Raw genomic sequence first — 21262 nt, 5'->3', positions numbered from 1 at the left:
GGTAATTTTTTCCTTAATAAAATTTACTTTACCAGACTTTAAAATTTTAATCAACACTCTATTGCTCACATCTAGTGTGGAAGATTTTTGCTATGTGTGAAACGACACTTGCTAATCTAACTTTCAATGGATTAGCTCCAATTTTAGTATTTTCCCCGCTTGTTTTGATCAGGAGAAAGAACAGTCCAACCCTACCCATTCCATCAATTCCTTCTACTTCAAAACTACTTGGCATATAGTCTTCAAAACTGAAAAATACTTTTAATTTTAATTTTAGTAGCACAGAATCCAACTAGAGCACTTCGTTTAGTTTTGTTCGCAGCACATCAGGAAAACTAAATTCACTTTGGCTGGTGCCCTGCACCAATTAACTAAAAGAGTAGGGCTTAAAGGTGTAAGTTATGAGTATTGATGACATTAATCTGTCCATACTTTTCTTAGTCTTTTTATTTACATAAATGCCAAGGTTTTTAAAAAAAATGTACATGGACTCCTAAATTCCACTGCACATTGAGTTGAAATGTATCAGTATAATATAAATAACTAGTTAATTATAGAGTTTGATCTGAATTTGGATTTCTACTAAAGTTATGATTTTCTCCCAAGTAGCTGACAGATGCAAAACACATCAAAATTCATCCAGTCAAGCTGTGCTGCATCTCTTACTCCGTGGACAGAAAGTAAAATGTGGGCAAGCTCACCAGCTGTAGAGATGGTAACATATATTCAATGTAAAAGAGATAAGTTTGGAGCTGACTAAACTGCTAGAGCTGGAGAATACTGTTAACAGGCAAAACAAAATCAGAATGAAAAAGGAATAGCTGACGTTAGAAAACAGCCAAATTAAAACCTACTTTTAAAAAGTGGATAATTCAAGGATTGGCCAATGTAGTTAAATATAAAATACTCACTCGTTCGACCAAGCAGTATACGTGGAGTTAAAGGGGTGATAGGCAGTGTTGGATAAGTGCCACCGTGCGAAGAGGAAATGACGCTGCTGAAAAGGCCAGAGCCCTGTCTCACTGGACTTAGCATTGGGGGTGGTGTGTAGGGAGGGAGCTCTTGGGTCCTGTCCAGCAGGTGATCACCCATGATTCTTGGTGAGCGGAGCTGACTTTGGTATAGCGTTGCGCCTGGATACGAAGCAGAGAGGCTGACTATAGGTGGAGGGATGTAGAGAGGCTCTGGCCTATGTCGATATTTCTTCTTGTCTTGACGAGGTTTCAAGTTATCTTCTGATTGTGTATCGATGGGTTGACACTTTCGAACAACCTCCTAAAATGTTCATAATTAGAATTTTACTGTTTTTCAGATCACTTTAAATTGCTGTCATATTTATACATCTAATTGCATTAACACAGCAAATTATCAGAAAACATTACTGCGTGGATTCCCTTTTAAATAAAGGTAATGTCCATTCTTTACCAAATGAATAATTTCTCAAAGTCCCAATGTTAAAAACAGACCTGCAATCAGTTACTGAGGATTGAAAAAAAAGGCAGGACAAAACACACAAACCCATGAAAATTACAAACCTCAAGCATCGCTGATCACAAGAAGACTAATGACAAACCAAAGCAACATTTGATTATGTATGTCCTTTGATATACTGTATTAGTGCAGAAAACAAAAGTTGTCAATGAAATAAAATCACACCTCTTCCAAAGCTTTATTAATGGGAGCAAAGAAGAATTTTTGCCATGTTCATTATAACATGCCGGATTAACAGCAATCTCATTTTACCCAAACACAAGAAAAGAAGGCATCAACACAAGAGCAAAGTCCATGGACTTCAATCACCTGAGAATATGACAATGTTACAGAGATACAAATACAAGCCTCCCTTCCATACTTACTCTACCAATAATAATTGCTTTGACAAAGTCACCTACTCAGGAATGGCTGGACTGTGGACTTCAAAACACACAAGTTGTATTGGTTTACAACAGTTTCTACCACATGGCTTGCAAGGCCTCCAACTGTAAGAATTTAATTTGAGGCAAATCAGCTCATCTCCTACATGCAAATAGAGAGATGGACGACAGAAACAGAGTGCATGTTTAGGTCTATCAGTATTGTGACTAAACACATTGATGAAGGTAAAGCAGTAGATGTAGTGTATATGGATTTCAGCAAGGCATTTGATAAGATACCCCATGCAAGGCTTATTGAGAAAGTAAGGAGGCATGGGATCCATGGGGACACTGCTTTGTGGATCCAGAACTGGCTTGCCCACAGAACGCAAAGAGTTGACGGGTCATATTCTGCATGGAGGTCGGTCACCAGTGGTGTGCCTCAGGGATCTGTTCTGGGGTCACTAGTCTTTGTGATTTTTATAAATGACCTGGATGAGGAAGTGGAGGGATGGTTTAGTAAATTTTCTGACAGTGTGGAGGGTTGTCAGAAGTTACAGCGGGACATCGATAGGATGCAAAACTGGGCTGAGAAGTGGCAGAAGGCGTTCAACCCAGCTAAGTGTGAGGTGGTTCATTTTGGTAGGTCAAATATGATAAAGAATATACTATTAATGATAAGAGTCTTGGCAGTGTGGAAGATCAGAGGCATCTTGGAGTCCGAGTCCATAGGGCACTCAAAGCTGCTGTGTAGGTTGACTTTGTGGTTAAGAAAGCATACGGTGCATTGGCCTTCATCAATCGTGGGACTGAGTTTAAGAGCTGAGAGGTAATGTTGCAGCTATAAGAGGACCCTGGTCAGACCCCACTTGGAGTACTGTGCTCAGTTCTGGTCGCCTCACTACAGGAAGGATGTGGACACCATAGAAAGAGTGCAGAGGAGATTTACAAGGATGTTGCCTGGATTGGGGAGCATGCCTTTATGAGAATAAGTTGAGTGAACTCAGCCTTTTTTCCTTGGATTGATGGAGGGTAAGAGGTGACCTGATAGAGGTGTATAAAATGATGAGAGGCATTGACTATGGATAGTCAGAGGCTTTTTCCCAGGGCTGGAATGGCTAGCATGAGAGGGCACACTTTTAAGGTGCTTGGAAGTAGGTACAGAGGAGATGTCAGGGTTAAGTTCTTTTTTAAAACACAGAGAGTGGTGAGTATGTGGAATGGGCTGCCAGTGACGGTGGTGGAGGTGCATATGATAGGGTCTTTTAAGAGACTCCTGGACAGGTTCATGGAGCTCGGAAAAATAGAGGGCTATGGGTAACCCTAGGTAATTTCTAAGGTAAGGATATGTTTGGCACAGCTTTGTGGGGCCGAAGGGCCTGTATTGTGCTGTAGGTTTTCTATGTTTCTATGTATCATAGGAGAAGGCAGTTTTGCCTGTAGAGTCCATCATGATTTCCAGTAGAACAAAATACTGTCAAACCTATCCTGCCAGCTTCTGTTAAGGCAGTGGTGCAACAGAATGTTTCAATCCCCAGATGTTTCTTTTTAATTTTGTGATTTCACTCTTTATTTAAAGGGTTAGAGAGAATAATGGAATCTATCCATTACATTAAATACAGCACAGAAACAGGCCTTTTGGCCTATCAAGTCCATGCCTGCCACAGTACCCACCCAAGTCCCAATTTCCTGCATTTAGCCCATCCTAGTGCTTCTTAAATGAAACCATTGCAACTGACTCAACCAAATAGAATAGTTCCATATTCTCTCCCCACCGCATCTGCAAAAAGAAGTTGCCACTAGGAACCCTTTTAAAGCTTTCCCCTATCATCTGAAATCTATGCTCCCTGGTTTTGGACTCCCCTACCCTGGGGAAAAGACCTCAATCCACCTTATGCGGGCCACATAATTTTAAACTTTTCTACAATGTTGCCTCTCATTCTCCTATGTTACAAGTAATAAAGACCTAGTCTAACCAACCTCTACCTATAACTCAGGACTTCTTGTCTTGGTAACATCCTTTTAAATCTTTTTCTGCACTGTTTCAGTTTAAGCATATCCTTCCAAAAATAAGGCGCCCAAAACAGTACTCTGTACTCCAAATATGGTCTTATTAATGTCTTAAAAAACCGAAACATAATGTCCTAACTTCTATATTCAATGCACTGACTGATACTCATTCTTGATACTCGGTTTGTGTTGATTTGATCTGAACAGGGCAATAGGCAATCTTTCTCTGTGGAACATATGCAAAGGTACCAGAATTGAGGTGATGCCTCATAGCCAGCAAACTTAATAGATTCACAAATCTATTAGGCAGATGTATGAGAGCATTAGTGCCCACTACACCATATTTCTGCAAAAAGACTGCTACCAGGAAAAAAATTGAATAAAATAATGGCTAATGCAACAGATCATTGTAATAATCCTTGAAATAAAGCTCGTCCACAGCATCTAATTTGACATGAAGGAATTCTCTGTTATTTTGTGTTTCTTTTCAATCATAGGGAGATAAAGCATAGAAATAGGCCATTTAACCCACCAAGCCCTTGATGTCCATTTACTACTAGTCCTACTGGAAACCCACTTTTTTCTCCCAACCTTTTCTATTGACGTTTGCCATGTTCCACCAGTCAGATGCACAGTCGGGGCAATTTAAAGTGGTTTGCCCATTTTTTGGGGGGGACGCGAGAGGCACCCAGTAGAAATACACACAGACTAATCAAGAATGTGCAGGCAACTATAGAAGTCAGGTTTGAATCAAGGCAGCCACTCCATCATCTTCACTCTTGTGCCACTCATTGTTTAACCTTCCACAATCAAATTCAAAGGCTTCAAACATTTATTATCAAAGGATGTATAAATTATACAACCTTGAGATTTGTCTGCTTACAGGCAGCCACAAAGCAAGAAACCCGACAGAACCCAATGCACATGGAGAGAAAAAGAAACACAAATTATGCAATACAATAAAAGCTGGCAACTCCATATTCTGAGTCCATATTGGAAATAGCTCTTGGTAAGCAAGCACATAAGCAGGAAAATTTATACACAGCACAGTATCAGTAAGAAATTTGTATTTGGAAGTACCAGTAAGATGACTGTGTTATTACTATATGATTATTGTGTTATTAGGTAAAACAAGGAAATGAACGAATAATGTCAATAACATTGGAGAACTGATTGCATTGCTGCTAACTTCATCTCTGCAGAACTAATAAACATGCAGTTGAAAATATAGATAGTGTTATGTACCCCTAGGGTTCATATTGTCTGTGGACAATCACTTTAAAATGTCAGGAGAATGAGACTGGTTTTTGGACACTGTTTGAGCTGTTATTATGAGAGAGAGAGAGACAAAGAATGCTCAGAAGGTTGATGTTATCGTTTCTCCGCAGTTTGTTTACATTTCTACACGAACATTGCCTGCTTGTAAAAGTTCCTGCAGAGAGAGGAGGACAGAGCAGGTTGATGGACAGCTGGTGTCCAACATGTGGAGATAAAAACCAGGTCCGCTGTTACCCAGACACACAGAGTTTTGGACACTGGATGAGCTTGTTGTGCCCACAGGAAGGTGGGTTTGTGGAAGATCGATTCAGGGAAATCGATCAGTGGTTCTCGCAGTGCAGAAAAGGTATGACCGGTGGGGAGTTATTTGTGTGTCCAACCTTTCCCTGAGTTGATAACTTTACCACAGAAGAACGGTCGCCTTTGTTTGTGGTCACATTCAGTGACTTTAGAGGAAGAGAAGAGGGGAGAAGAAGGTTTGAAACAGAAGAAACTTAGTGACAAAGAGGTTACTGTTTGGACTCTCTCCTCTGTACTCCGTTCGGGTGAGTTTGAGTTCCATTCGAATATGAAGGTGTGACTGTCATGTAGCTAATCCACAGGAGTGGGTTCTCTGGTGAGGGGGAATCCTTTGTGATTACTACTTGTGTGTTACCCTTGTTTGGGTGTGGTAGTTCACTGAAGAAAGGCACCCCTGTGGCAAATCACTGTAGGAGTTATTTCGTATGTAGTGGAACTGGATAAGTAGCTATCACAGTTGTGTGTTTGAGGTAGCCTTGTGGAATCTACCTGTGTGTGATCATCCTGGCCAGGGTTGGTAGTTTTACCACTTGAAGATGGTACCTCAGTGATAAGCTACTGTTGGTGGTAATCCATATGTGGATTCTGTTTGAGTATCCTGTGGCCACCACTTTGGGATGTCCCGTAGCTGAATTTGGGGGTGGTACCACTTGTGTTGAAAGGATATTCGTTGAAGATCACTCTCTCTCATTGCTAACCTCTTTGATATATCTGCATTTATAGTACTATATTGACTGTATTGCATAGTTTACTAATAAACACTATTTGTTTATAGCAATACCAGACTCCAATGTGTTTTCCGTTATTTTGCTGGTTCTTTAATCTGGTCACGAGGTACGTGACAATAGTTATACCAGGTTTGCTCCAACTGAAATTAATCAACTTTTAAAATGTTGCTTCTGCTTTATAAGGTTGGCTTTGTTTATACTGTTTCTAGGTAATAAAGCAGTCAACCAAAAATGAAGATAGATAATGATTCTGAAACCAGCAAACTGCTTCATGAATAAAAAGAACATTCAAAAAGTATGTTTCACTGTAAGCTTTGATGTACATATAACAGATAAAACTAATTTTTAAAATCTTTTAACACTGTTTCCATAAAGGGCAGATTTTAAAGGCAGAATGAAAGTACTACTGAACTTTACTGCTGAATGTATTGCTTAGCTGCTATCAGACTGACATTGGTAATACAATGAATATTTTGTTGTTGGAGCTGCTGAAGTAAACAGAATTCAGTACTTTTTGTGAGCTCTCTGGAAAAATACAGACAAAAGAGCTTCCTGCCAACAAAGGAAGAAGCAATTGAATTGCAAATCTAAGAGTACAGGAGGTGGACTTTTCAAAGTCACATTTAAGTCAGAAAGACAACAGCATGCAGAGAAAAGCAAACACGGCAAAAATTGATTTGCACATGAATCCCTTTGCATTCCAGGGGAAAAAACCTCAAAATAATTAACAATCCAGACCATGTTGGCAACTTCAGGAGTAGTGGGTCTATACACTGGTATCTGGCCAGAGCTACCCTGCAAAAGTCCCCATTTATTATCGTGCTCTTGGTTCTCAAGTCCAAACGTACATAGGTGACAAGACCTCTCTCCCCATGTTTTAGAAAAATCACCCACCTGCAGTGTATACTGTAATGCTAGGAACCAGGCACAAACACCTGCCCTCCACAGCAAAAAAATATTACCCATGTTTGAGTGCAGAGAAATATTCTTAATGAGGGCTGGAATGAGCTTGTGGCTGCTCAGTACATAGACATGGGGTTCATGGCAAAATGACCCTGGGCCTTTGTTAGGGACAATGTGTGACTGGACCAGTCAGATCCAAATGTTTATCTCATCAGCACCTGTGGGATGCGAGGCTGCTTCTAACCCTTGTTTGGCTACACACCTCTCCCCAGCTCCGAGATTTCTCCATAAGCCACAAGCTTACTGGTGAGTGCAGTGTGGCCATTCAGAGGAACAGGCAGACAAATGCTGATCAGAGTGACCACCAGATCGAGGAACCATATCAACATGTGGTGCTAGTGCCGCTTGTCCCCAGCAGCTGCTCATCTGGGCGAGCCGTACATCTTAGTACCGATCGTTGGCCCAGCCAACACCAATGCATCTCCGCACTAATTTGTTGCTGCGTAAGCACTATCAGACAGCAGAGGTTCTTGCCAGATTCCCTGGACAGCAGCACTGCTGTTAACACACTTTTAATAATATCTAACATTATAATCACCCCTATTAGCTCTGATTCCATTAGACCACACTCTGAGCACCAGGCGAAATACCAGTGTATGAATTTTGATAAACTTTCAGTTAAAAAATGCTCCTTCACTGGAAAGATCCATTAATTTTACACTTTATAACTCTAATTTGAGTTGACAATTCAATTCAATGGTCCTTTTCAATTGGCATCTTTGCAGTAGTCTGGGGTGATCCAAAACTCTGCAGCACATGCCACCATAGTTTTCCGTCAGCAAGCAAAGGGTTTCATACAAAGCAACACTGGCTGGGTCAGTAGCAAGAATGGCAGCACTCACAGAGGATGAGCAGGATTGGGCCACTGTGGAAGCGTTTGGTGGAGAATCAGTCATCTTCATGAGGACTGGCATCTCGTCATCTGAAACAGAGTTGGTAGGCTTGTCCTTGGTGGCCTGCTTGCTGGCTTCAGCAGGCAGAGGCTTTACAGGTACAGAGACAGGCATGATGATAGGCATGAGGTGATCCACCTCTTTAGGCTGCTTCTCTCCTTCATCCTGTACAGACAACCAAAGGCTTTCAGCCTCAGATATAGAGGGGTCCTACCAAAGCAATACACCTGAGACAGATCAGACAGGATCGAGCATATTCATTAATATACCCTAAGCTTATAAACGCAGTTCTACTAGGTGAAGTGAATCTTTAAAAACTTAATTTCAATAGGTTGGTTCCAAATGTACATAAAAGTAACAGACCTGTGAGACATTTAATGACAGGTTTAATGATTAACAGGACCTTTAATATTGGTTTAGGTATTGCAGTCTTCTTTCTGTTTCCAATGAAAAACCCACATAAATAATGTTATATAAATTGCATTCATAAGGACAGGTAGTATAAATTATTTGAATATTTTATCCAAACACATGATGATTTGTTCCAGTACTGTATTTTATTAGATATTTTATACTGTAAGTAAATTTCAAACATCGATGGAATCAAATCATTTGTAGATAATCCAGTTTCTAATTAAATTATTATATCTAAACAGAACAGCAGACATAATAGGGTACAACCTACCTGTTTGTGCAAAATTCATTCAAGTGCTTTAGAACTTACAACGTTTTAGCCTAGCCCTGAACACAAAAGACAGTAATTCAAGCAACAATTCTGTTATTCCTTTATAGGATGCAAGTGTCATGCTCAGAAATCAATTTTTTTGCGGTTCATTTGAAATCCCTGTCGTTGGCATTTCTTTGCTTAAAATTTGTCACAGAATTTAAGCCATGAAATTTGTTGTTGTTTTGAATTAGATGGCAGCGGGGGTTAGGGTTCAGTTGGGTATGACGGTGGCAGGATTGTCCTATTATTTCTAAAAAAGTAAACCTCTCATTTTCTTTTTCACATTCTAGTACACCTGATAGCAGAGTATACACATTTATAGAAGGTGAAGATAATCACCAAGCACGATAAGGGTCAGATTCTTAAAAGAGGAATTTTGCTCTTCACTCCACAGCTGCAATTCTCGCTTTTACACATACATACGCATTGTAGAAAGAGGCTCAAGTCAACGCTCTCACAATTTGAACTTCACTTTCTGTAAAATCATTAACTTAAATATAATTTTGCATTTTACTTGATGATTTGTTGGCTGTAAGAATACTTCACTCTGATTAGTTCCAAAGACTGCACAATAACTACATTTATCCTAAAGGGCACTGATTCCCTGTTGATGGTGCCACAGTAAAAGTGATGTTGGAATAAGACCATAAGACACAGGAAGACACCATAAGCCCATTGAATCTGCTCCACCATTCTATCATGGTTGATTTATTTTCCCACTCAACCCCATCCTCCTGCATTCTCCCCATAGCCTTTGACATCCTTATTAACCTAGAACCTATCAACTTCCACTTTAAATACAGTATTCCCTATCCCTTCAGAACCATCTCTGGCAATGAATTCCACAGGTTCACCACTCTCTGACTAAAGAAATTCCTCCTCATGTTTGTTTTAAAGGAATGTCCTTCTATTCTGAGACAGTGCCCTCTGGTTATAGGAAACATCTTCTCCATGTCTACACAAAGTACACTGCAGATGTTGTGGACAAATCAACATGTACAAACAAGCTGGAGGAACTCAGCAGGTCGGGCAGCATCCGTGGAAATGAGCAGTCAATGTTTCGGGCTGAGACCCTTTGTCAGGACTGAAGAAAGAGGGGGCAGGGGCCCTATAAAGAAAGTGGGGGGAGGGTGGGAAGGAGAAGGCTGGTAGGTACATCAAATGGCATGAACATCAAATTCTCTAACTTCCGGTAATTCCCTCCCTCTCCCTTCCCCAATCCCAGTTTCACTCTGCCTCCTCTTCCAGCTGCCTATCACCTCTCATGATTCTGCCTTCTTCTACTACCCATAGTGCTTTCCCCTTACGTTCCTTCTTCACCTCCCCTCGCCCATCCCTTGATCTTTCCTCTGATTGGTTTTTCACCTGGCACCTACCAGCCTTCTCCTTCCCACCCTCCCCCCACCTTCTTTATAGGGCCCCTGCCTCCTCCTTCTTCAGTCCTGATGAAGGGCCTCGGCCCAAAACATTGACTGCTCGCTTCCATGGATGCTTCTTGACCTGCTGAGTTCCTCCAGCTTGTTTGTACGTGTTGACTCTCCATGTCTACTCTTTCTAGGCCTTTCAATATTTTGATAGGTAGTGGAATTAAATCCCACAGTTCTCACCAACTCCAATGGGCGTCCTTTCCCTCTAATCTATGCGTAAGGTAAAGGCAAAAATGGAAAAGGAAAACAGAGAAATTATAATACATTGAGAATGTGATTAGTTTACAAAATTATTATATCTTATTCATCCAATTTTGAGACGAGAGAAAAGGATGCCAGAGGCTGATGACTTTTTCACAAAGTTGCCCATTAAAGATCTTGTGAGATGTGGGATTGACTTCCACTGCTGTTATCTATTTTTATTGCAGCACTATTTGCAATAGATGAGTGGCCTTCAGGCCAAGAAGTCAGGAAATAAATAGCAGTTAAAGTCACGTTTTAAATTATTTTAGATAAAGTGAAATGAAGATTGTGTACACACATGGGATTAAGGTCAAGAATAAATTATTATTAAAAGATAATTTTTTAAAACTTACATTCTTTGAATCAGGATGTGAAAAGAATTACACATACTACTTAATAAAAGTAGTTCCTCAGGGCTAGTGAGGTTGCTCAGTGGTTGAAATGACAGAACTTAAAAATGCAACAGTGCTTCCTTCCACAGGCTATAACATTTTAAATGAATATATATATATATATATATATATATATATATATATATATATATATATATATAAAACAGGATTCAATCTAATCTGTTTAATGAAAGGATCTGATTTCTTGCAAAATTTTAATTACGTGTATAACCAGCCATGATTACTGAACCCTCCAAGGAACTGAGAAAGTTTGGAAAGAAAATACTCAGTTACTTCTATTGAACTTTTTAAATTTCACTGGGGGGGGGGAATCAATCCTCCAAGGTAACTGCAGAAATGCACACAAGTACTATATCTATTCCTTCCCAGACTCATTTCTGCAATAGACAATGATTTACAGTTAAACATAATTTCCACATTAGAATTTCTAAGTCCAAACTGGAAATTTTTACCAATGTTCAACCTTATCTTTTCAAAATGTTTATGCATTCAGAGATGGATACTTGAGCAAGTGACTGAACTTTGAAGATTTGATAGAGGTGGTCTAGTGAATACTTGATCTGAATATAGTATTCTCCCATCCTAAATTCAAACCAGAGCTCTTCTCACTTCTAGCATCTTCAACAGAACCACATTTTTATTTATAAACTCCCCAGATGCATCAAACATCTCAGATGAAAGACTGTTAATGTGAAACACTAACTTTTTCTCTGTTCACAGGTGCTATCTGACCAGCTGTGTTTTTCTACTCTTTTCTGCTTTATATCTGTTTTCCAAAATCTGCAGATTTTGGTTTGATGTGTTTTGTCTTTCCTTCACTTCAGTATTCTCAGTTCACCCTGACACTCTTCCCTCCCACACTCTCACCTCATCTCAGTCCTCTTCTGTCATCATTCCTCCTTCAGTTTACTGTGTTCCATTTCTCCTCCCTACTTACAACTATCAGCATAATTCTACCCAAGCCTCAGCAGAGTAGCTGAAGAGAGAATGAACATTTATTTAAATATATTTAATAAGAACAGGTAAATTCTGTGCTCAAAACAATTCCCACTTGCAGATGCCTTTCCAGGATGATTTCTGTCTGCAAGACGGTCATTGAAAAATAGCACAGTCCTGCTGAGTTTTGTCAGAACTGCAATTAGCTTCATCCTGAGATGTTTACATTTTCTAACTATGAGATAATTGTATTTCTACCATAATAGTAGTGCATGTGGCTTTAGCAGTCCATTGAAACAAAGGACTATACCTGACTCTGCAACTTGGCAGCTTTTTCAATAGTTGATTTATTCTATAAATTGCCTTACTGTAAACAACTACACTGAAAAAGTTAACGATGAAGCTGCTTATAGAGGTAATAGGGTGGCACAGTAGTGTAGTGGTTAGCACAATTCTTTACAGTAACAGCAACCTGGGTTTAATTCCTGCCACTGCCTGTAAGTAGTTTGTACATTCTTGCTGTAACCACACAGGTTTCCATCGATGCTCCAGGTTCCTCCCATAGTCCAAAGATGTACTGTGTGGTATGTTAACTGGTCATTGTACATTGTCCCATGACCAGATTAGGATTAAACTGTGGGACTGCTGGGTGGTGCAGCCTATTCTGCACTAAATCTCAGTAAATTTAGAAATCACATACGCACACACACCTAAAACTCTTGCACAGTACTATGGCAATTTTATGTATTGCTGCCGTGGAATAAAAAATTAAGTTCATGACATGTGAGTGATGATAAACCTGACTCTATTGTGGGAGAATTTAAGACCAGAGGACACAGCCTCAAAATAAAGAAGCGCCCTTTTTTGAACAAAAATGAGGAGGAATTTCTTAAGCCAGTGGGTGGTGAATCTGTGGAATCCATTGCACAGGCAACTGTGGAAGCTGCTTGTATATTTAAGGCAGAGTTTGATAGGTCAGGTCATGAAGGGATATGACAGGGAAGGCAGGAGATTGGAGCTAAGAGGAAAATTGGATCAGCGATGATGAAATGGCAAAGCAGACCTGTTGGGAAAAATGGACTAATTCTGCTTCTATAGCTTATGGTATTGTGGACTGAGAGTGGGAAGGGTACAGGGAGAGGGGAATCATGGTTGGAAAAAGGGGAAGGGAGAGGGGGAGGGAGTGGGAAGCATCAAAGAGATATTCTATAATGATTAATAAACCAATTGTGCCACTCTCCCGCCCTGGTACTCCCGCTCTGCCACCTGTCCCACACCCCTCCTGTGGCTCTCCACCCTCACTATTCCCAACATCATTCAATGTCTGTAGTGAGATGCTGAAGATGTTCTATAGGTCAGTTGTGGAGAGCTCCCTCTTCTTTGTGGTGGCGTGTTGGGGAGGAAGCATTAAGAAGAGGGACGCCTCACGTCTTAATAAGCTGGTAAGGAAGGCGGGCTCTGTCGTGGGCAAAGTACTGGAGAGTTTAACATCGGTAGCTGAGCGAAGGGCGCTGAGTAGGCTACGGTCAATTATGGATAATTCTGAACATCCTCTACATAGCACCATCCAGAGACAGAGAAGCAGTTTCAGCGACAGGTTACTATCGATGCAATGCTCCTCAGACAGGATGAAGAGGTCAATACTCCCCAATGCCATTAGGCTTTACAATTCTACCGCCAGGACTTAAGAACTTTTTAAAAGCTATTATTAATGCTTTTTGAGATAGTGATTTAGATGCATATCATATTTTTTACTGAGTTAAGTATTGTATGTAATTAGTTTTGCTACAACAAGTGTATGGGACATTGGAAAAGAGCTGAATTTCCCCATGGGGATGAATAAAGTATCTATCTATCTATCTATCTATCTTTTGCACCCACAAGATTTACAAACACGCTCTCCACACCACACTGACAAATGCAGTACTGTACAGTGCAAAGGTGTTGGGCACCTGAGCTATAACTAAGATATCACATGCAGAAATTGTCTTATGTAACCATTTTTCATTCACACCTTTCGACAAATGAGTAATTCTTTTTTTTAGGAGACTTTGTTGTGGCTTGAGTGACCAGTCTGAAAGAACAGACTGCTAGAAAACAGAAGCTATCTGAGATAACATCATTACTAAATTCAATCAAGTCACTAACCTCCTTGCCTGATACTATTGTCAATAGCTGGTCAATATCTTAATAGACAATATATTGCAAGAGCTTGTTCTGGAAAAAGTATCGTGAAAGGTTTTGTTTTGGAGTCTTAACATTATACAAGACAATAATGTTAAATTTTGAAATGTTGTAATTGTACCTACAAATACCATTTCCACTGCAAGCTTGTTCCACATACATACCCACCACCCTACATTTGAAAAAATTGGCCCCTCAGGTCCTCTTTAAATCTTTCATCTCAAATCCACATCCTCTAGTCTTAGATACCCCATTTCCTAGGGAGAAAACTCTATAATTAAACAATCTGTGCAGTCCTAATACTTTGCAAAACACTAAAATATTCTATTGCGTAAACTAACCATGATTAGAAAAAGGTTGAGCTGGAGTTTATTCATAGAATATATTTCAATACCTTTATATCTGAAGGTAGTGATATAAAAATCAATTTGTGATATTTCTTAATCTTGAAATTATAAATATTTACTTTCTGGTCATAATCCTTCACCTAATCTTAAAGCTATTTTTAAAAAAATGCAACCTGTATGATTTTTCATGGAGAGTCTACTGTCCTAATTTTGTGTGGAAACAACAATAGAGTGAATTCTTTTACCAGATGAGTTTTCACTTGGACCCTCTTTGGGAAATTCTCTCCCTTCTTTTATGGTCTCTTTGCCTGTAATTCCCACACAAGGCAAAGTCGCTCTTTAAATCCAAGCTCAGTGTGGACAGAATTCCCCATATTCACACAAGACCTGTAGCTGTACCTCCAACACGTTAGAAATTTACAAACCAATGAATATGCTCAGCAAAATTCATTTCTATCACAGATTTAGTCTTTAACTCCATCTAACTTAGCAAGTCTTAGCATGCAATAAGTGGGACAAAATGCCTGACTATTGTAATTTGGTTAGGTTCAGTAGTCTTATCTGCTTTCTGGTGACTTGCACATTGAGAGCTGCTGAAAACAGGATTCAATTCAGCAAAAGTGCATTTGATTCTTAGATGACAGTAAACAAAAACAATTTCAATCAAACAGATCCAAGAGAAAAAAATTGTCAAGAGCTTAAAATAAATCTGCACCTGAATTTATTACAATCTGCTCATTTTACAGATGGTTCGTCACAGAGATAATTACACTATAGCTGAGCAAACAGGAAGCAATGATTTGCACATATAAACAATAGAAGTATTTGGATATAAATTCATACACATGAAATAGCAGCACTTTACTGACCTGTTTAGGAGATGCCCTTTGACCACCGTGAGACCTCATATGGCCATTCAGAGCAGGTAGGCTCTTGAATTCCTTGTGGCATATTGTACATATCAGCCTGCTTTTTTCATCTATCCTTTCTTGGAAGGAAACTCGGCTTTGGCCACTGTTCAGAAATAGAAAGCAGTACTGATGAACAACATTACCTGGCCATCGACTGAGAGTTAAATTTACTAAATTTGAACAGATAATAATATTCAAGAAGCATGCTTACGATTAATCATCTATACAACAAAAATGTATATTTTTTAAGTGAAATCATAATTCAATTTAAACAATTAGGGGCTGCTTCTAGTTTATTTCCTTGTAATGAAAACCTATGACAACAAAAATCATTTATACTGCACCCTTTAATGTTCTGAAAACTGTCATCACAAGAACAACATAGAACAAAAAAATACTGGGAATGCATGGAAGGAGATACGAAGATAAATGTTGAAATAGGAAAGAAGTTTTCTCTCTTTCCCTGTTCTGACAACATCCTGAAGTTTTAACTGTTTCACTTTTCACAGCTGGGCTTTATGTCAATGCCATTCAAAGGAGAGTCCCCATTGTAAGAAGAGCTTTGTGCAGATGAATGGATCCAAGGCTGAAGCACCAATACTCCTGAGGGAGCCAGTTTGTTTGAGATGGTCTTCAAGGGAAATTTGGGCTGTGGCGGGTGCTTTCACAGACTGTGGGTCCAGCATGTGTATTGTTATGAATGTACCACAGCTCTGAGGGGCCGAAGGGAGCGGGGGGAAGCCCCCTCCTTTGTGAGAATTGCAAGATCACTATTGAGTCAATTCAGGAGACCCAGGAAATTAGAGAAAGATATGCCGAATCCACAAGGCGTTGGAATGTGCCTTGGCCTCCGAGAGGCGGACCCTTTGATGCCGGCTATTGTCTCTTGGAGACGGACTTGTGTATTGCATCCTGGACGATGCAATCAAAGCCCCAGGCAATGAAACGAGGGGGAGGCTGGTGGAGAGATTGCATCATCCCCAACCTGATTGACACCTGAGACCCTGTGAGTCAGGTTAAAAAGAGGGTCTGTGGGAACAGCCCCTAAGACGCACCAGAAGAAACGCTAGCGATCCCGTAATAGCGAAAGCCGGTGGAAGGCCATGTGCGTCCGCTTCCATTTGCCCAGAATTGGTGACCTTTGCCACAGAAAAACGGTTTTTAAGCTAACAACGGGGAACTCAACTCTCAACGACTCTCGAAGGATTGACATCATAAACAGAATGGGCAAGTTTTAACCCGTCTCTCTCTCTCTCCAACAATTGCCACACAGGGTCCCCAATGGCGGCAGCCTGTATGAACTGAACGAACTATATATTTCCATCGGACAATTCATTATCCCCTAGACAACGATACAGCTTATTTCTTATTGATTATTATTATACCCGCACCTTTAGATTTAGTATTGACAACTTATATTATCTGTATGTTTGCATTGATATTATTTTTGTGAATCTTTACTAATAAATACCGTTAAAATTAGTACCATCAGACTTCAACGGACCTCTCTATCTTTGCTGGTAAGTGACCCAGTTATGGGGTACGTAACAACTTGGGGGCTCGTCCGGGATTTGATACCAAATTGGGGAGCCAGTGAAACGGGCTTGTAAGTCCAAACTTGGATCTGGTTACGCGGGTAGCCAGACGGGAAACCAGCAAAGATGGACGTGGGTGAATTTATAGAAAACCTGACTCTGGAGGCGCTAGAGGCGGCCACCAAATCAGATTTGATAAATTTGGCGAAGGGGTTAAGCCTCGCAGAGGTGAGATTGTCAATGAAAAAGCGGGAGGTGCGAAGGGCAATAACTCAGTATTATATTGGGAAGAAAGTGTTTGCAGCTGAGGTATTGGAAAATATCCCTGAAAAGGTACCAGCTAGTGGGACGGCTCAGTTAGAGTTGGAGAAATTAAGGTTGGAACATGCAATTAGGGTAAAGCAGCTGGAAGCAGCTGAGAAGGAGAAAGAAAGGGCCGACAAACAAAGGGAGCATGAGCTCCAGCTAAAGGAGTTAGAGCGGGACCGGGCTGAGAAAGAAAGGGAGCATGCGCTCCAGCTGAAAGAGTTAGAGGTGAAACGGGAGCAGGACAGAGCTGAGAGGCAAAGAGAGCATGAACTTCAGTTAAAACAGCTGGAAGCAGCTGAGAAGGAAAAGGAAAGAGCTGAGAAGGAGAAGGAAAGGGCCGAGAGGGAGAGGGAGGCAGAGAAACAGAGGAAACATGACTTGGAGATGGAGAAGTTAAGGCAAGTGCAACGAGTTCAGGAGAGCGGTTTAATGTTAGTCGGGAGTTGAGGTTAGTACCTCCGTTCGAGGAGATGGATGTTGATAGTTATTTCTTGCTTTTTGAAAAGGTGGCCGTGAATCAGAAGTGGCCCAGAGAACAGTGGGTGGCGTTGTTACAAGGTGTGTTAAAAGGGAAGGCACAGCGGGCATATACGGCTTTGTCCATGGAGGAGGAAAAGGAGGAGAGTTATGACAAAGTAAATGCGGCCATTCTCCGGAGTTATGAGCTAGTACCTGAAGCGTATAGACAAAAGTTCAGAAATTTAAAGAAAGGGTGGAACCAGACGTATACCGAGTTTCCCTATGAGAAGGGTGTGCTCTTGGACCGTTGGTGCACCACAGAAATAGTGGACGAGGATTATTGGCGTCTCAGGGAGTTAATTCTGATTGAGGAATTTAAAGGTTGTGTTTCGGAGGATATCCGGATGTATTTGAATGAGAAGCCGAATAAGTCCATCTCAGAATTTACTAGGTTCGCAGATGAATATGCCCTAACCCACAAGTCAAAGTTTTCCTCGAATAAAAGTTAGCCAAGAGACCGTGGGAACGGTAGAGAAAGCCCGCCGGCTAAGGGAGAAACTCAGCCGGGAGCTAGCGGTAAAATTGAGGAGGAGAGGCCAGAAGCCAGGAGATTTCCTGGCTTGACCTGTTTTAGTTGTGGAAAGGTGGGTCATATTGCGTCTAAGTGCCCCGCTCCGAGGAAAGAGCCAGGAAAAGGGAAAGCAGCTATACCTATAGGCTGTATTGCGTTGATCAGAGAATCGACGAGAAAGCCCCCGGTAGATGGAGTACAGGAGGGGCGTGAGACATTTCGTTCAGAAGGAACCGTGTCTGTGAGGGAGGGAGGCACGCCAGTTCCAGTGCGGATCTGGAGAGACACGGGAGCAGAGCTGTCATTGATTAGCAGTAAGGTGCTAGATTTTGGTCCTCAGACGGGAGAGGTAGCCCTGAGAGGAATAGGAAAATGGACCAAAGTGGTGCCCCTGCATAGGGTCATTCTGAATTGTGAGCTGGTGTCTGGACCAGTGGAATTGGGGGTGCTGTCGGAATTGCCGGGGGAAGGCGTGGACGTCCTTCTTGGTAACGACTTAGTGGGTGGAAAAATGGGTGAAGCCGTGAAGCTGACAAGCCTGTGAGGGTTGAGGCCCCGCCCCAAGATTCCAAGATCTATCCCGCATGGGTCACTCGCAGCATGTTGAGAAAGGCAGCCGAGAAAGAGAGCAGTTTAAATCAGGCCAGTATCGATTTGGCCGAGACGTTTTTGCCGACTCTGTACCAACAAGGGTTAGAGGGGGGTAAAACGGAGAGTAGGGAGGAAAAAGAGAGTAAACAGGAGGAGGTAGATCTACCCTTAGCAAGAAGAAAGTTTGTACGAGAACAGGAAGGTGACGAGGAGCTGGTAGCATTGAGAGAGTCAGTTCTTTCTGAGACCGAGCCAGAGGGTTACTACCTGAAAGAGGGTGTGTTGATGAGAAAATGGAGGCCCACCATGGTGCCGGTCGATGAGGATTGGGCGGTGGTACATCAGGTAGTAGTTCCGAAAGTGTATCGGGACGAAATTTTGAACTTAGCTCATAAGGGACCCTTAGGTAGGCATTTGGGAATAAAGAAGACAGTGGATCGGGTTATGAGAGAGTTCTATTGGCCAAACCTGAGAAAAGATATTACTGAGTATTGTAAAAGGTGTCATACATGCCAGGTGGTGGGTAAGCCGAACCAAGTTATCCCTAAGGCACCCCTCTGACCCATCCCCGCCTGTGAGGAGCCTTTCTCCCGAGTCATTGTGGATTTTGTGGGTCCTTTACCTAGAACTGCGAGTGGGCGGCAGTACGTCATGACCATGATGTATGCCGCTACACGATTTCCAGAGGCTGTGCCTCTGGGAAATATTAGGACCTCGGTGGTGGTAAAGGCCCTCATTAAATTCTTTACCACAGTGGGGCTGCCTAAGGAGATACAGTCGGATCAGGGGAGTACCTTTACATCCAGAGCATTTCAGCAGATGATGACCCAGCTGGGGGTCAAACAAATTTTAGCTTCTGCATACCATCCGGAATCCCAAGGAGCGTTGGAAAGATTCCACGCTACACTAAAGACCATGATTAAAACCTATTGTCAGGAAAACGTTCGAGACTGGGATGATGCTTTACCCCTTCTGTTATTTGCAGTAAGGGATACAGTTCAGGGATCTCTGGGGTTCAGTCCGTTTGAGCTCGTTTTCGGTAACAAGGCCCAGGGGACCTCTAACCCTACTTAAAAAGAAGTGGTCTAGTCCGACCGTTCAAGTCAGTGTGATCGACTATGTTCTAAAATTCTGGGAAAGGCTGCATAAGGTATGCGCCTTGGCAAGAGAAAACCTTAAAGACTCCCAGGAAAAAATGAGAAAATGGTATAACAAACGAGCGAGAGAGCAAGAGTTTCACGTGGGCGACAAGGTTTTGGTCCTATTTCCTGTAGTTACCCACCTCCTTCAGGCGAGGTTTCAAGGACTGTATACAGTGTGTAAGAAAACAGACTCGCTGAATTATGTGACTGAAACCCCTGATAGGCGAAAGCCGACCCAGTTAGTTCACATGAACATGATGAAAGGGTACCATGAAACAACCCCCCGCGGTGGTCGGTGCAGTCATGAAAACCGATGAGGTAGAGGGGGCTGGTAAGGAAGAACCAGAGCGGTTTGAAAAGATCAGTATAGTACCCACCAGATTGGAGAACTCTGTTATGTTGGCAAACCTTGCGGATAAAGTTAGTCACTTAGAGCCTGAACAGCGGGAGCAGGTAACGCAGCTCATTAACCCGCATACCGACTTACGTCCAGATGTCCCAAGAAGGTGTAGTGGGACAAAACATGATGTGATAGTTACCTCGACACCGCCTATTAAACAGGCCCCTTATCGGATGAATTCCGAAAAGAGCCAGCTAGTAGGAAAGGAGATTGAACATATGCTAGCTGCTGGGATAATCCGCGAATCCTCTTCTGCGTGGGCTTCTCCCTGCGTGGTTGTCCCAAAACCGGACGGTACCATAAGATTCTGTACCGATTACAGAAAGGTAAACGCTGTCACTCAGACAGACGCTTACCCTGTCCCCAGGGTGGATGATTGCATTGATAAAATGGGGAAGGCGAGGTACATCACTAAAATTGACTTGTTAAAGGGGTACTGGTGCGTTCCTTTAACGGACAGGGCTTGGGAAATTTCAGCCTTCGTCACCCCATCCAGATTGTATGAGTACAATGTTATGCCGTTCGTAATGAAAAATGCACCAGGGACATTCCAGCGGATGATAGACACCGTGATAAAGGGGTTAACACACACCAAGGCTTATCTTGACGATGTGGTAGTTTGGAGTGACACCTGGGAGGAGCACATGGAGGTGGTAGAAAATCTGTTTAAGAGGATGTCGGCAGCCCGACTTACAGTAAACCTCGCAAAGAGTGAATTTGGTCATGCCACGATCACGTACTTGGGGTATGTGGTGGGAGAGGGGCAGTTGGCTCTTGTGCAAGCGAAGGTACAGGCTATTTCTGAGGTCCCTGTGCCCTCCAATAAAAGGGCCCTGAGGAGGTTTTTGGGCATGGTGGGATACTATCGGAAATTCTGTAAAAATTTCGCGGATATTGCTCTCCCACTTACAAAACTCCTACAGAAGGAGGAAAAATTTGAGTGGGGCCATTCTTGTCAGAATGCTTTTGAAAAGTTAAAAGCCATATTGTGCCATCACCCTGTGTTAAAAGCACCTGATTTGTTAGCACCCTTCTCCCTGGC

General features: G+C 41.8%; 1 protein-coding gene across 5 annotated transcripts in view; it reads right to left on the bottom strand.

The window, feature by feature from the left end:
- Positions 1 to 21262, bottom strand: part of LOC140730399 (transcriptional-regulating factor 1-like) — a 255963-nt gene that overhangs the window by 57489 nt on the left and 177212 nt on the right. For 3 of the 5 annotated variants that reach the window (XM_073050733.1, XM_073050732.1, XM_073050734.1), the window contains exons 5-7: positions 15172 to 15316; positions 7975 to 8235; positions 912 to 1275 (exon numbers count right to left, since the gene is read on the bottom strand). In XM_073050733.1, coding sequence (XP_072906834.1) covers positions 912 to 1275; positions 7975 to 8235; positions 15172 to 15316 — 770 coding nt within the window. The remainder of the gene's footprint in view (positions 1 to 911; positions 1276 to 7974; positions 8236 to 15171; positions 15317 to 21262) is intronic. The other 2 variants (XM_073050735.1, XM_073050736.1) reach the window with 2 other exon arrangements.

Source organism: Hemitrygon akajei, chromosome 7 (assembly GCF_048418815.1).
Source record: "Hemitrygon akajei chromosome 7, sHemAka1.3, whole genome shotgun sequence".
Taxonomy (NCBI): domain Eukaryota; kingdom Metazoa; phylum Chordata; class Chondrichthyes; order Myliobatiformes; family Dasyatidae; genus Hemitrygon; species Hemitrygon akajei.
Note: the sequence above shows the minus strand (reverse complement) of the source record. Positions and strands in the feature narration are given on the sequence as shown.